The sequence below is a fragment of the Octopus bimaculoides genome, chromosome 27 (genome assembly GCF_046866305.1).
Source record: "Octopus bimaculoides isolate indiv1 chromosome 27, ASM4686630v1, whole genome shotgun sequence".
NCBI lineage: Eukaryota > Metazoa > Mollusca > Cephalopoda > Octopoda > Octopodidae > Octopus > Octopus bimaculoides.
The window spans coordinates 21070147-21087646 of NC_142954.1; the positions used below are offsets into that span (position 1 = coordinate 21070147).

General features: G+C 37.9%; 1 protein-coding gene and 1 long non-coding RNA gene across 11 annotated transcripts in view; one reads left to right on the top strand and one right to left on the bottom strand.

Moving 5' to 3' along the window:
• The window catches only part of LOC106867625 (contactin-3), a 629470-nt gene that overhangs the window by 529152 nt on the left and 82818 nt on the right, over positions 1-17500 (top strand). For all 10 annotated transcript variants that reach the window (XR_016238615.1, XR_016238614.1, XR_016238617.1 and 7 more), the window contains one exon: positions 12402-12593. Coding sequence is in view for 4 of the 10 variants with exons in the window: in XM_089343329.1 (XP_089199455.1) it covers positions 12402-12593 (192 nt within the window). In the remaining 6 variants the exon portion in view is untranslated. The remainder of the gene's footprint in view (positions 1-12401; positions 12594-17500) is intronic.
• LOC149130892 (uncharacterized) overlaps positions 14937-17500 on the bottom strand; it is a 19916-nt gene continuing 17352 nt past the window's right edge. Inside the window, exon 2 of the long non-coding RNA XR_016238621.1 lies at positions 14937-15305. This is a non-coding gene — a long non-coding RNA (uncharacterized LOC149130892). The remainder of the gene's footprint in view (positions 15306-17500) is intronic.

Consider the following 17500-nt stretch of genomic DNA (forward strand, 5'->3'; position numbering starts at 1 on the left):
TAGATAGATAGATAGATAGATAGACGTGTGTGCATGTGTGTAGCTTTTCCGATATATGTGTATATGCTGTGAAAAAAGTGTTACTGCAGTCTTTGTTGCTGAGTTCATAAGTTCTCAAACCGACAAACACCCTTCCCTCTCTCTGCCGCATGCACTCAAGACCGATGCCAAAAAAGATTTGTGAAATATTTCCCCTCTCCCCTCTCTTTATCAGTGAGAAAGTAATGATTATTATTATTGTAGTTGTTGTTGCTATTGTTACTATTAATAAGATGGTGGAGGCGCAATGATCCAGTGGTTAGGGCAGCAGACTCGCGGTCATAGGATCGCGTTTCGATTCCCAGACCGGGCGTTGTGGGTGTCTATTGAGCAAAAACACCTAAAGCTCCACGAGGCTCCGGCAGGGGATGGTGGGCGAACCCTGCTGTACTCTTTCACCATAACTTTCTCTCACTCTTACTTCCTGTTTCTGTTGTACCTGTAATTCAAAGGGTCAGCCTTGTCACACTCTGTGTCACGCTGAATATCCCCCGAGAACTACGTTAAGGGTACACGTGTCTGTGGAGTGCTCAGCCACTTGCATGTTCTTAGTGGAGGCGCAATGGCCCAGTGGTTGGGGCAGTGGACTTGCAGTCATAGGATCGCGTTTCGATTCCCAGACCAGGCGTTGTGAGTGTTTATTGAGCGAAAACACCTAAAAGCTCCACGAGGCTCCGGCAGTGGATGGTGGCGAACCCTGCTGTACTCTTCCACCACAACTTTCTCTCACTCTTACTTCCTGTTTCTGTTGTGCCTGTAATTCAAAGGGTCAGCCTTGTCACACTGTGTCACACTGAATATCCCCTCGAACTATGTTAAGGGTACACGTGTCTGTGGAGTGCTCAGCCACTTGTACGTTAATTTCACGAGCAGGCTGTTCCGTTGATCGGATCAACTGGAACCCTCGATGTCGTAATCGACGGAGTGCCAACAATATTAATAAGATGGCAAGTTGGCAGAATCATTAGCATAACGAGCAAAGTGCTTAGTCGTATTTCATCTGTCCTTACATTCTGAGTTCAAATTCCGCCGAGGTCAACTTTGTCTTTCATCCCTGCGGTATCAATAAAATAAGTACCAGTTGAGCACTGGGGCCAATGTAATTGACTAGACCCTACCCCAAAAATTTCAGGCCTTTAAAAGATTATTATTATTATTATTATTATTATTAATAATAATATTATCGTTCTTCTTCTTCTTATTATTATTACTCTTTTACTCTTTTACTTGTTTCAGTCATTTTGACTGCGGCCATGCTGGAGCACCGCCTTTAGTCGAGCAAATCAACCCCAGGACTTATTCTTTGGAAGCCTAGTACTTATTCTATCGGTCTCTTTTTGCCGAACCACTAAGTTACGGGGGACGTAAACACACCAGCATCGGTTGTCAAGCGATGTTGGGGGGACAAACACAGACACAAACACAAACACACACATATATATACACATATACAACGGGCTTCTTTCAGTTTCCTTCTACCAAATCCACTCACAAGACTTTGGTCGGCCCGAGGCTATAGTAGAAAACACTTGCCCAAGGTGCCACGCAGTGGGAATGAACTCGGAGCCATGTGGTTGGTAAGCAAGCTACTTACCACACAGCCACTCCTGCGCATATATATATATATATTTATTTAACATTCTCTCTCTTCTCCCCTCTCTTTCTCTCTCTCCTTGCTTTATGGCATTGGAATTCTTCCTGTTGGCACCACTAAGTCTATATCTTGACCATTATCAAGTTCCTCATTGATTCTTTTATAGGATTTCATAAGTAAGATGGTAAAAAAATGAAAAATTGATTACGGCCTATTCGTTATCAATCATTATCTCCATTTTTAACAACCTTTTTTTTATACATATCTCTAAATCAAATAACACTTTTAGCAAGAAAAAGGAACCTGTGTGTGGTCACTCAAAATGCTAGAAATAACAGTCTCAAACCTTAAAGTCATTTCTTTCTCTCTTAACCCTTAGGGCTCAGATTACTCAGTCAAATGTAATGCTTATTTCTCCACATTTTATACACATTCGCTTTACTCTTTTACTTGTTTCAGTCATTTGGCTGTGGCCATGCTGGAGCACTGCCTTTAGTCGAGCAAACTGACCCCAGGATTTATTCTTTGGAAGCCTAGTACTTATTCTATCGGTCTCTTTTTGCCGAACCACTAAGTTACGAGGACATAAACACACCAGCATCGGTTGTCAAGCGATGTTGGTGGACAAACACAGACACACAAACACACACATACACATATATATATATACACATATGTATGATGGGCTTCTTTCAGTTTCCGTCTACCAAATCCACTCACAAGGCTTTGGTCGGCCCGAAGCTATAATAGAAGACACTTGCCCAAGGTGCCATGCTGTGGGACTGAACCCGGAACCATGTGGTTGGTAAGCAAGCTACTTACCACACAGCCACTCCTGTATCACTGAAATTTTGATAATGTGCCCTTGTATTTTTAAAATGACATTGTAGGGTAGGTGTGCGAGGCCAGATCTGGCCAGTTTGAACACAAAACATATAGAATATCTGGGCTGGATATGCTAAAAGATTAAAAATGGATGCCTCAGATAAAGTAGGCCGGGGTTCCTTGGACATAAAATACCAACAGGATGGTCATAATGGGAATGCTTTTGATGAGGAACTCTATATGGTCATCTGACGGGCTAGAAATAGCAGTTTAAAGTCTCAGTCACCCAACAGTCTCTAAAAGCAAAAAGAAAAGGACACATTGAGCGATGTGATCCAATAACCATGGCAACCACAACTAGTAGTAAACACTTTTAGTCAATGAGAGTCTCTACGTGGTCTTCAAAGAAACTAGAAAGAGCAGTCAAAAACCTTGGTCAAATTACACTTAGTCTTAGAAATAAAAACATGTAAAAATGACTGTATGATTGCTAACAATTGAGTCTCACCATGAGCTCTGATCAAGCTAGAAATAACAGCTTATATCACCTTCAAAAAGGGAAAGGAAATAATTTTTGCTACAGAACATGGTGGGAGGGTGGTAGTGGCTAAAAACTATAGATCTTAGGAATTCAATACCTTACCATATTTCTTCATGCTATGATGTAAGATAGAGAGAAAAAGTGAAATGTTGCCTTGCTCTGTTTTATCAAGCAAGATGTAATAAAGACTAATTAAAGATTCTCAGTGTTTAAATATTGACAACGAAATTGACTTTGGTAGTCAATAAAGATTAAATATTTGGTTTTGTGTATTTTAGTTTAACTACACAAATACACACACATACACAAACATATATACATACATATATACATACTGTTGTTGTTGGCACTCCGTCGCTTACAACGTCGAGGGTTCCAGTTGATCCGATCAATGGAACAGCCATACTCGTGAAATTAACGTACAAGTGACTGAGCACTCCACAGACACGTGTACCCTTAACGTAGTTCTTGGGGATATTCAGCGTGACACAGTGTGACAACGCTGGCCCTTTTGAATTACAGGCACAACAGAAACAGGAAGTAAGAGTGAGAGAAAGTTGTGGTGAAAGAGTAGAGCAGGGTTCGCCCACCATCCCCTGCCAGAGCCTCGTGGAGCTTTAGGTGTTTTTTCGCTCAATAAACACTCACAACGCCCGGTCTGGGAATCGAAACCGCGATCCTATGACCGCAAGTCCGCTGCCCTAACCACTGGGCCATTGCTTTTGCTGAATGACTGGTACAAATGATTTGCTTATAGTGATCAAATGTTCATACCACACATTAGCTCAGTCTCCGTCAAATCAACGCTGTCTGAACAGGTGCAACAGGTGTGCCACATGTCAGGTGTTGAAGTGATCCCAGAGCAGTGTGAGGTGAAGTGTTTTGCTCAAGAACACAACATACCACTCAGTCTAGGAATTGAAATCTCAATCACTAGATTGTGAGTTCAACACCATAGCCACTAGGCCATACACACACACACACATTTATCTATCAAGAGAGTGTGCTAAAGTGATAAAGTACAGTTATTACAGCTGCCTTTCGTTAAGTAGTCTATACTATAAATTATTCAAATTAATTAATCATTTTATATTTATATATATATAGTTTACTTCGATACATTGTAATTTGTGAAAATATGTCTGCCAAAAATATTTTTTGCCCTCTAATTATGCTTGCTTTTATGTGCAAAGACAATTTATGATTGAATCGCAGTTCTTGTTTTCTAATTAGAAATATCTGTTGTAATATATGAAATTATATCGAGACAGCTAAGTGAATTTCGTGGCTGTGTGGTAAGAAGTTTAGGACTTTGGTGAGCTGGCAGAAGTTTGGGATTCAGCGAGCTGGCAGAATCGTTAGCACACCGGGCGAAATGCTTAGCGGTATTTCGTCTGCCGTTACGTTCTGAGTTCAAATTCCGCCAAGGTCGACTTTGCCTTTCATCCTTTCAGGGTCGATAAATTAAGTACCAGTTACGCACTGAGGTCGATGTAATTGACTTAATCTCTTTGTCTGTCCTTGTTTGTCCCCTCTATGTTTAGCCCCTTGTGGGCAATAAAGAAATGAGAAGTTTGGGATTCAGTCTTACTGCATGATTCCTTGGGCAAGTGTCTTCTACTATAGCCTTCAGCCATCCAAAGCCTTGTGAGTAAATTTGGTAGGTGGAAACTGAAAGAAGCTTGTGCAAAAGTCCATCTAATGTGTGTGTGTGTGAGTGCACATGTTTGCACCTTGTCTTGACATTGTGTGATCACTGTTAATGAGTGCTTTTCAATATCCATTATTTCACAAAAAAACATTTCTGTTTATAGAAAAATACAGGGTGTCCATAAATTATCTTTACAATTTGGAACATTCAGTAAACAATGAAAAATAATGATAACTCAGCAAAGCTTATCGAAAAATATCAGCAAGCAAATTTGTTCTTATTGGCACAATCATAAGTGTAACTAGGCCAATCGCCTTCACACACACACACACACACACACTAGGCCAATCGCCTTCACACACACACACACAAATATGTTGTGGGCACTCCGTCGCTTATGACGTCGAGGGTTCCAGTTGATCCGATCAACGGAACAGCCTGCTCGTGAAATTAACGTGCAAGTGGCTGAGCACTCCACAGACACGTGTACCCTTAACATAGTTCTCGGGGAGATTCAGCGTGACACAGTGTGACAAGGCTGACCCTTTCAATTACAGGCACAACAGAAACAGGAAGTAAGAGTGAGAGAAAGTTGTGGTGAAAGAGTACAGCAGGGTTCGCCACCATCCCCTGCCAGAGCCTCGTGGAGCTTTAGGTGTTTTTACTCAATAAACAATCACAACGCCTGGTCTGGGAATCGAAACCACGATCCTATGACGGCGAATCTGCTGCCCTAATCACTGGGCCATTGCACCTCCACCAGCAAGCGAATAAAGTTGTATTAAAAGTCATCTGATCACTTCTACATGGGTTCCATTGGTTGCATGCAACACATCCAGACAATGTTTGTGGTAGATGTAAAGATAATACACCCTGTATTACCTTGCTTGGAGACAGGCGTGGGTTGGTGACAGGAAAGGCATCCAACTATTGATAATCTACCTCAGTAAACTCCATCATGCAAGCAAGAAAACAACATTAATGATGGTGATGAAGAGGAGGAACGTAAAAAAAATAATTTTTCATATTAGAGTTAGGTTAGTGTGTTATCAAAAATCCACTTAATTAATTTCAAATACAATCTAAAATTTCGAAGCTAATTAATAATTGGCCTACAAATATATGCACTTCACTGATAATGTCTGTTTTTTTCTTTTTGTTTTATTTTTTTTTTTTTTCTGTTAATAAGAGGGCCTGCTATTTTAATCGTGATAAAAATCACCTGATGAGTCTGCTGTCATCATTTCAACATAGAAACAGATTTCATTGTTTTATGACTTGTTTAGAATTTTTACCAATGACAATGCATAGTTGCATGGTTGTGTAGCTTCATGGTTAAGTAGTCTGCTTCCCAACCACAAGGATTTCGGTTCAGTCCTACGGCATGGCACCTTGGACAAATGTCTTCTATTGTAGCCACATTTAATGAATTTGGTTGGTGGAAACTGCATTGAAGCTTGTTTATGCATTTGTGTGTGTATGTGTGTGTCTCTCTCTCCCTCTCTACCTTGGTGTTTGGCCTACCCCCATCACTTGACAACCTTTGTTAGTTTGTTTACATCCTTGCAACTTAGTAGTTCAGCAAAACAGACTGATTGAATAAGTAGTAGACTCTAAGAAAACACCAAACTACTAGAGTCAATCTGTTTCTGTCTACCAAATCCGCTCACAAATCTTTGGTTAACTCGAGGCTATAGTAAAGACATTTCCCCAAGGTGCTATGCAGTGAAACTGAACCTGCAACTATGTGGTTGTGAAGCAAGCTTCTTACCACACAGCCATGCCTATATATATATATATATATATATATATATATATATATATATATATATATATATATATATATATATATATATATATATATATATATATATATATATATATATATATATATATATATATATATATATATATATATATATATATATATATATATATATATATATATATATATATATATATATATATATATGAATAATAATAATAAATGGAGCAAAACCCATATAAGTAAAAGTTATATAAATAAAAGGAACTTTTATTTATATGCGTTTTGCTCCATTTATTGTTATTATTCATATCTACTCAAAATGCATCACTTCAACTTGGTATCTCTACCTATAAAACGGGTGTGATATCCTGGTTTTTTGTGTAATTTTTGCTACCTATGGTAACAATTAACATATTTACATTGTCAAAGGTTTTTTTAAACTGAGATAATATTAATATATACATAAACTAATATATATATATATATATATATATATATATATATATATATATATATATAATTTTTCGCCATGATAGATCGCTGACTACTACATTTATATTTTTTTCTCCTTGTTTTTATCCTTATTTCTTTCAGTTGAAGAGGGTAGCTCGAAACATTAAAGACTTTCTCTATTCCCAAGCGTTAAACTAATACATCCTTTTGTTGTTTACACCACCTGTCCTCGTCTGTTGTTGTTTTTTTCGTAAATTCTCCCATATATATATATATATATATATATACACATACACGCAGTAGACTTTTTTAAAAAAAGGCACTGAAGTCAATTTATCCAGCTAAACCTTCCAAGGCAGTGCCCCAGCATGGCCACATTCCAGTGACTGAAGCAACTAAAAGACATGGAGGTTGAAGCCCTCCTGATACTGGAGAGCCAGCTACAAATTTCAGTCAAGAGACCCCAACAACAAAGAGCACAAGCCCTCACCTATCTATTGTTTTTCCAAGCCACAAGTGTATGTTTAGAGTGAGTCTGTTTACAAGTACGATGCTACATTTGGGGAATAAAGGCCCCTTTTTTTTTGTTGTTGTTTTTCCCATTCTGTTGTAATAAAACAGGAAGGAACATTTCCTCTTCGATATTGATCTGAATGGAAAGAATTGGAGAATAAAAGAATTGGCAAAATAAACATACAGGGAAAATAACTTTTCACCATATGTTGTCAGCGTTTGAATATATTTCTTTCACTCTGCCTCTCCCTCTCTCTCTCTCCTTTAACTATTCTCTTTCATTTTCATTCATTATCTTTTACTCTCTCTCTCTCTCTCTCTCTCTCACTCTCTTTCTCTCTCTGTCATCCTGTTGGTGTCTCTCCTTCTCCTTGTGCCTTTCTGTCTCTCTTTCCCCTCTATCTCTTTTCTCACTCTCTCTTTTTCTTTCTCTCTCTCTCTCTCTCACTTTCTTTCTCTGCTTCTCTCTCTCTTTCCTTTTCTATTTCTCTTTTTTCTCTTTCTCACTCTGGCTTTCCTTCATTCCCTCTCTCCTCATCTCACTCTCTTCCCATCTTAGTCTCTCCCATTCTCTGCTCCCCTTTCTCTCCCTCTTGACCCTTGTCTCTCTCCTTCTAATCCCGTTTCTTCTCTCCCCATTTCTCTCTCCACCCCTCTCTCTCCCTCTACACCCATTTCTCTCTTTCTTCCTCTACCTCTCTCTCTCCATACATAATCATTAGCACAATAACATCTCTCTCTCTCTCTAACGATCATTAGAGTTACCAATCAATACACAGAACAATTATGATACCACGTCTCTATACGAATGTATTTCTATAAAATTCAACTTGTTTTTCCTTTTACTTCTGTTTAACCGAATTTTTAGACTTTTTTTCTTTTTCATTTAACCAGTAACCCATCTGTCCGTCCGTCCGTCCATGCATCCATCCAACCAACATGTGACACATTGAATAGAGTTGGGTCACGTATCTTATTTTATAACTTCAAAGTTAGTTCTTCCACAAAATACGAAATTGCTAATACCAACGCAAAACAATAATAAAATTTTAAAAATATTTTGTAGTTATTTTTCCAGATGTGGCTGTGTGGTAACGAGCTTGTTTCCCAACCATATGGTTCCAGGTTCATTCCCACTGCATGGCACCTAGGAAAAGTGTCTTCTAGTACAGTCTTGGGCTGACCAAAACCTTATCTTACTGTTTATTTTTTACTTGTTTCAATCATTGGATTGTGGCCATGCTGGGGCACAAGATTGAAGGATTTTAGGCGCATGAGTGGTTGTGTGGTAAGTATCTTGCTTACCAACCACATGGTTCCGGGTTCAGTCCCACTGCGTGGCACCTTGGGCAAGTGTCTTCTACTATAGCCTCGGGCCGACCAAAGCCTTGTGAGTAGATTTGGTAGATGGAAACTGAAAGAAGCTTGTCGTATATATGTATATGTATATATATATGTGTTTGTGTGTCTGTGTTTCTCCCCCCACCATCGCTTGACAACCAATGCCGGTGTGTTTACGTCCCCATGACTTAGCGGTTTGGCAAAAAGAGACTGATAGAATAAGTACTAGACTTACAAAGAATAAGCCCTGGGGTCGATTTGCTCGACTAAAGGCGGTGCTCCAGCATGGCCACAGTCAAATGACTGAAACAAAAGAGTAAAGAGTAAAATGGATTAATCCTGTAGCTTATGTTTTTTTTTTTTAAGTATGGTACCTATTCTTTTGGTTACTAAGTGGATTTGGTAGACAGAAACTAAAAGAACTCTGTGTGTGTGTGCGTGCATGTGCGTGTTGGTGTTTGTCCCCCACCACTGTTTGACAACTAGTGTTGGTGTGTTTATGTCCCCGTATCTTAGCAGTTCAGCAAAAGAGACTGATAGAATAAGTACCAGGTTTTGAAAAAATAAATGCTGGGGTTAGTTCGTTTGACTAAAAATTCTTGAAAGTGGTGCCCCAGTATGGCCACAGTCTAATAACTGAAACAAGTAAAGGTTAACAGATAAAAGATAAATAAATTTCTGTTAGCTGAATATGATGTGGAATTGAAAATTGGTGGCGCTTGTGTAATTGATAAAAGACCAAGAATTCTGATAGATATACAGAATTCTCTGAAGTAAAAAAGTAAGCATTGATTTGAGCTCTTGGATTCATTGGGTTAATCACCCTTGTTGCCATGGTAAATAGGGTCACAATAGCCTCCCTGAACAGGACACCAGTCCATTGCAGGGTGACTTGTTCGCAGCTGAGTGAACTGGGAGCAATGGGAAATGAAGGGTTTTGGCACAAGAACACACCAGACTACCCAATCTGGATATTGAAACCATGGTCATGCAATCGAGAATGCAGCATCTTAACCTCTTGGTCACATGCTTTGACATTCTTTGAATAAACAGCTTGTTTCTTTATTGCCCACAAGGGGCTAAACATAGAGGGGACGAACAAGGACAGACAAAGGGATTAAGTCGATTACATCGATCCCCAGTGCGTAACTGGTACTTAATTTATCGACCCCGGAAGGATGAAAGGCAGAGGAGACCTCGGTGGAATTTGAACTCAGAACGTAACGGCAGACGAAATACCGCTAAGCATTTCACCCGGCGCTCTAATGATTCTGCCAGCTCGCCACCTTTGAATAAACAGCTGCTTCCCACAATGCTACTACCCCCCCCCCCTCTCAGTTAACATGTCTTTGTTTTGCAAGTTACCGGAGACCCATCAGTACCAGTGCCACATAAAGAAAGCACCCAGTACACTCTCTGAAGTGGTGGGCATTAGGAAGGACATGAAGGTGTAGAAACCTGGCTGCTATTTTCTTTTGACTGAATACAATGTTCTAGAATTGGAAATTTGTGGTACGTGTATAAATCTATGAGACATAATTTCTGACAGATATAAAGAATTCTCTGTAGAGTGATGCAATAATTTAGAAGCTGCATGGAAATTGGCAATGCTTGTGTAAACTGTCAGAGACAGAATTTCAGGTTGATATATAGAATCCTCTGATGACTTATGAAATAATCTCGAGAAAGTTAATTAAATAAACATGAACTCTTAAGAGACAAGAATTTACCAATTTTGGTTTAACTGTGCTTTACCTGGTTTTCATCAATGCCTGGTTTACGTCAACAGCATGTTTTTTTAAAACAACTCTTATCTTACTGTCTGTTTTGTACTTGTTTCAATCATTGGACTGGGGCATGCGATTGAAGGGTTTTAGTCAAATGAATTAACCCCATTACTTATGTTTTTTTTTAAAGTATGGTACATATTCAGTGAAGGCGCGTGGCTTAGTGGTTAGGGCATTTGGCTCACGGTCGTAAGGTCGTGAGTTCAATTCCTGGCGACATGTTGTGTCCTTGAGCAAGACACTTTATTTCATGTTGCTCCAGTTCACTCAGCTGGCAAAAATGAGTAGTACCTGTTATTCAAAGAGCCGGCCTTGTCATGATGAATCTCCTTGAAAACTACATTAGGGGTACACGTGTCTGTGGAGTGCTCAGTCACTTGCATGCTAATTTCACGAGCAAGCTGTTCCATTGATCGTATCAGCTGGGACCCTCGTCATCGTAACCGACGGAGTGCTTCTATGGTACATATTCTATTGGTTAATAAGTTGCAGAGATGTAAACAAACCAACACTGGTTGTCATATGATGGAATGGAATAACCACAGACATACATATGCACACATGCATAAATATATAAGATGAGCTTCCATCTACCAATCTCACTCACATAACATTGATTAAGCTAGGAAGCAAGTTCCTTAACCACATAACCATGCTTGTACCTACTATATATATATATATATATATATATATATATATATATATATATATATATATTTCACTGTGAAGGCTCAGTGGATAGAGCGTCGAGCTTACGATCATGAGGTTGTGAGTTTGAATCCCAGACTGGGCTGTGTGTTGTGTTCTTGAGCAAGGCACTTTATTTCACGTTGCTCCAGTTCACTCAGCTGTAGAAATGAGTTGCGACATCACTGGTGCCAAGCTGTATCGGCCCCTTTGCCTTTCCCTTCGATAACATCGGTGGCGTAGAGAGGGGAGGCCAGTATGCATGGGCGACTGTTGGTCTTCCGAAACAAACTTGTCCGGACTTGTGCTTCGGAGAGGAACTTTCTAGGTTCAATCCCATGGTCACTCATGACCGAAGGAGGTCTCAGCATATTCCCCAACCCATCCCACTGTTTCTCTCTCTCTCTCCTTTCTTTTCCAACAAGGGTAGCCATGTATCTTTACAACATCAAGAGACCTATCTCTATCCTCCTGGAATGCTTTAACCTCTCATCAAACTAATTACACCTGCTTGTTGTTCCCTCACCTGTCGCTGTCTTTTCTTTTCTGTACATTTGAACCATACTCTTTTACTCTTTTACTTGTTTCAGTCATTTGACTGTGGCCATGCTGGAGCACCACCTTTAGTCGAGCAAATCGACCTCAGGACTTATTCTTTGTAAGCCTAGTACTTATTCTATCGGTCTCTTTTGCCAAACCGCTAAGTTACTGGGACATAAACACACCAGCATCGGTTGTCAAGCGATGTTGGGGGGACAAACACACACACACAAACATATACACACACATACATATATATATACATATATACGACGGGCTTCTTTCAGTTTCTGTCTACCAAATCCACTCACAAGGCTTTGGTCGTCCTGAGGCTATAGTAGAAGACATTTGCCCAAGAAGCCACACAGTGGGACTGAACCCAGAACCATGTGGTTTGTAAGCAAGCTACTTACCACACAGCCACTCCTACGCCTATAATTATGTATATAATTATAAATTTAGTATATAAAAATTACCTATGATGTTTTATTTCACACTAACCACTTGATAGAATCATTAACATGATTTTATCCTTAATTCTATAAAAAATAAATAATAATATAAATATATACACACATACACACAGGACAGAATTTTGTAGATTTTTGTCTGCTCTTCTTAAATATTAAATTGAGTATTTTTTAAATTCTTTTTCTCTTCAGTTCCTGGCCCTGTATTAAACTTCACCTATGAGGTCATTGGTACCTCCATCCACCTAGCTTGGCAGCCTCCTGTTGAATTGAATGGCAATATATTCTGGTACCACATCAGTTTTAAAATTATCAGACCCTTAAATTCTTCAAACATGGATAACATCACAGTCACAAATGTACCAAATGGTGACAACATATCAGGTAAATACAAACAACAGCATTATTATTATTATTATTATTATTATTATTATTATTATTAGTATTATTATTATTATTATTATTATTATTATTATTATTATTATTATTATTAAAGGCAGCAAGCTGGCAGAATCGTTAGCATACCAGGTGAAATGCTTAACAGTATTTTGTCTTCATGTTCTGAGTTCAATTTCCACCAAGGTCAACTTTGCTTTTCATTGTTTCAGGGTTGATTTAATAAGTACCAGTGGAACACTGGGGTAGATGTAATTCTCTTGTCCCCTGCCCCAAATTTCAGGCCTTGTGCCTTAAGTAGAAAGGGTTATTATTATTTTAATTTATTTTGGTAGTTTCATGCTACCACCTAAAGCACCCCTGTGTGCAGCACTATGCTTTTACTGTTGGATGCAATGTAGCTGATGCCTCTATCCTGCAACTGACACCCAAGCCGGTGGTGTGTGAAAATCACCTTTCAAGTGTTGGGCCTCATGGAGGCAATGTGGCTGATGTTGGTGTCATGTTGTTTGTTGTTGTTGGCACTCTGTCGCTTACGGCGTCGAGGGTTCCAGTTGATCCGATCAACGGAACAGCCTGCTTGTGAAATTAACGTGCAAGTGGCTGAGCACTCCACGGACACGTGTACCCTTAACGTAGTTCTCAGGGAGATTCAGCGTGACACAGTGTGACAAGGCTGACCCTTTCAATTACAGGCACAACAGAAACAGGAAGTAAGAGTGAGAGAAAGTTGGGGTGAAAGAGTACAGCAGGGTTCACCACCATCCCCTGCCGGAGCCTCGTGGAGCTTTAGGTGTTTTCACTCAATAAACACTCACAACGTCTGGTCTGGGAATTGAAACCGCAATCCTATGACCGCGAATCCGCCGCCCTAACCACTGGGCCATTGCACCTCCACTGGTGTCATGTAAAAAGCACCTTTCAACCATTGGGCCTCACAGAGACTATGTCAGATGACCAAGACTTTTGGCCTTGTGCCACAGTAGAGTAGAAGACCCATCAAGCCAAGTAAAACCACATTTGTGGCAGATAGTGGTGTCACACAATTGGCAGCTGTGTTGGTGGCATGTAAAAGCACCCATTACACTCATGGAGTGGTTGGCGTTAGGAAGGCATGTAGCCATAGAAACCATATCATATGAGAATGGAGTCTGGTGCAGCCCTCAGCTTATCAGCCCTGGTCAATCCATCTAACCCATGGCAGCATGGGAAATGGACGTTAAATGATGAGGATAATGATGATGAAAGATTGGAAGAGTATAGATTCTTCCCGTTGGTGTAATGCACCAGTTTGTTTTGTTTTAGTGCTTAGCGCCTTGTTATATATTAGTGGTTGTTCTGTTGTGAGTGATGCATGTAATGTAGATTGTGCTCGTACCATTTTTATGGTTGCCCCACACTCCCTGAAAGCTCACAATGCCCTCCCCCACAAGAGGTCACCACTCGTCAGTATTAGAACTGCTTCTCTTCAGAGCAAGGGCCAACTTGGAACTCAAAAAAGAACTTACTGAATTACTGCAATCTGACAGATGAAAGAAATAGTGTTAATAAGTAAATGACATTAATTATGATAAGGTAAATCTTACACCTGTCATTGGCAATTAGGGGTGTGGGTAGGGGGCTATAATTACAGTGTAGTTGGATATAAATTTGTCTTTGCTTGTTAATTACGTTACTAGCTATAAAACTTGAAGGGTGATTAAGTGAATATATCAGTATCTTTGTGTCTGTCTGTCTGTCTTTTTGATTACGTGAGAGTATAAATTTGTGTGTGTGCATGCACATGCATGCATTTGTGTGAGTATGAATGTGTATGTCTTTGTATGTATCTCTGTGTGTGTATATGTCTATAAAACTGAATTAGTAAGATTGTATGTGTATATATATATATATATATATGTGTGTGTGTGTGTGTGTGTGTGTGTGTATAGGCGCAGGAGTGGGTGTGTGGTAAGTAGCTTGCTTACCAACCACATGGTCCCGGGTTCAGTTCCACTACATGGCACCTTGGGCAAGTGTCTTCTACTATAGCCTCGGGCCGACCAAAGCCTTGTGAGTGGATTTGGTAGACGGAAACTGAAAGAAGCTTGTCGTATATATGTATATATATATATATGTGTGTGTATCTGTGTTTGTCCTCCCCCAACATCACTTGACAACCGATGCTGGTGTATTTATGTCCCCATAACTTAGCGCTTCGGCAAAAGAGACTGATAAAATGAGTACTAAGCTTACAAAGAATAAGTTCTGGAGTCGATTTGCTCGACTAAAGGCTGTGCTCCAGCAAGGCCACAGTCAAATGACTGAAAGAAGTAAAAAAAAAAGAGAAAGTGATTTTTAACCTAATTTTTACATGCTATTAATTATAGCTTTATTTGCTTTCAGCTCCACCTTTCATAACAATAATTATTTAATTTTTTGGGGTTTTTTTTTTGACAGTTGACTATATTATTTTACTCTTCTTCCAAGGTTTTCCATTCTTTTAATACATCAAGGTGTGGGTAGGTTTGGGCGGGAAGTGTAATTTGGAAAATTTTTATTGTTGTAGTTGTTATTCCTAGCAGATCGAATGACCCACATCGAGGATTCTCCTCCTCTCTACAAATGTTTTCATTCATCCCTGCCTCCACCTTTATGATTGTTGTGGTTGATGGAATAATTTTCCCATTATGCAGTTGTTTTCTACTTTTCCTTTCATACCTGTGAAAGAGAATAAAAATAAAAATTAAAAATAAAGCACAGAAAGTGAAGCTTATTTTCAATCTGACATTGTATACTTCACGTCAGGAAATAGATAAATAAATAAATAAATAAATAAATAGATAAATAAATAAATAGCGGGGTGGGGGGAGGAAGGAAGAAAAGAAAGAAAGAAAGAACGAAAGAAAAAGAAAAGGAAGTAGAATATAAATAAATAAACAATTAAATAAATAAGTGAAGAAACGAAGGAAAGAAAGAAATGGGAGAGAGAGAGAGAGAGAGAGAGAGAGAGAGAGAGAGAGATAAAGAGAGAAATAAAGAAAGAAAAACAAAAGGAAGCAGAATATAAATAAATAAATAAACAAATAAGTGAAGAAATGAAGGAAAGAAAGAAAGAAATGAAAGAGTGAAGGAGGAAAAAGAAATAAAAGAGAAACTAAGAAATGAAAGTGAGGGAGAAAGAAAGCAAGAAAGAAAAGAAGGAAATGTGAGAGAGAGAGAAAGAAGAAAAGAAAGAAAGAAGTGAAAGAAAGAAAGGAAGAAATGAAAGAGAGTGGGAAAGAAAAAGAAAAGGTAGTAGAATATAAATAAATGAATAAATAAATAAATAAGTGAAGAAAAGAAGGAAAGAAAGAAATGAGAAAGAGAGAGAGAGAGAGAAAGAAAGAAAGAAAGAAAAACAAAAGGAAGCAGAATATAAATAAACAAATAAATAAATGAAGAAACGAAGGAAAGAAAGAAATGAGAAAAAAGAAAGAAAGAAAGAAATGAAAGAGGAGGAAAAAGAAATAAATGAATGAGGGAGAGAAAGAAAGAGAAACTAAGAAATGAAAGTGAGGGAGAAAGAAAGAAAAGAAGGAAATGTGAGAGAGAGAGAGAAAGAAGAAAAAAAAAGAAAAAAGGAAATGAGAAAGAAAGAAAGAAAGAAAAGAATGAAATGAATGAGAAAGAAACAAAGAAAGGGAAAAGAATGAAATGAGTGAATGAGAGAGAAAAAGAAAGAAAGAAAGAGAACTAAAAAGAGCATGAGAGAAAAAACAAATGAGAAAATAGAAAAGTTAAGAAAAAATGAAAGAAACAAAAAGAAAATGAAAAATTAAATAAAAATATAATAATACCTAAATAAATAAATAAATAACTAAATTCGATGAACAATCATTACCATAAATATATTTTTCGCTTCATTTCCAGATCATAAATTCTATTCAGGATATAACTGAATAGAATTTTTATGGTTTTTTCCAGAATAACAGACAATAACTGAATACAAGTGAATGTAATAATATAATATATCATACACCACATCGAAACGGATGGTGGGGCAAGTGTAGAAATGTGTATGGTGGTGGTGGAGAGAAATAACATTGTGCTTTCGAAATGTTACAACTTTCATCAATTACGAGTCAACTGCCCCCACCACCATCACTACCCCCACCACTCCCACCACTGCCCATATTATTTCAAGCTTACATAATGTAGATCTCTTTTTATTTGTTTCCATTTTGTCTTATCTTTTTAATATTCATTTTTCTTTTTGGAGAAGATATATATTAATATTAAAGCATAAATTGAATTTTCAACATATTTTTTTGTTTTCATTTTTTTTGTTTCTTTTTTTATTATATTTTTTTATTCTTCGTTTCTTTTACTTATTTTTTTTCTTCATTCCTTTGATGCTACGATTCTGTCTTTGGCAAGTCAATATATTGTTAATACTTCTATCACGCGTGACCTGTCTCGAACTTTTTTTTCTTATTTATTTTATTTTACATCACAAAATAAATAAATAAATAAATTAAAGAAAGAAATTAGAAAAAAAAACAAAAAAAAACTCTCTTTTGCAATTATGTTAGCACTAATAGAATTACAAGATTAACAACAGAGAAAATTATATGTAGACATAACCACTGTTCCGCATTATACTTTTTGACCAGTGAACTCTAAAGAAGTTAATATTAAAAGACAAAAAAAAACAAAGATTTGTCTATATAAGTAAACTTTTGGGGGAAAAAAAGTATAAAAAATACCAAAATTGTGATAAAAAATAAATATTGAAAAGTAAAAAGTACACCAACAACAGACGAAAGATTTCAATTTACTCCATTCTGATTTATTTCTTTTTGTATTTACAGTCTTTGACGAAATTATTTTTGTATTTTTCATTGTTTATTTTAAATTTTTTTGTCCTCATTTCA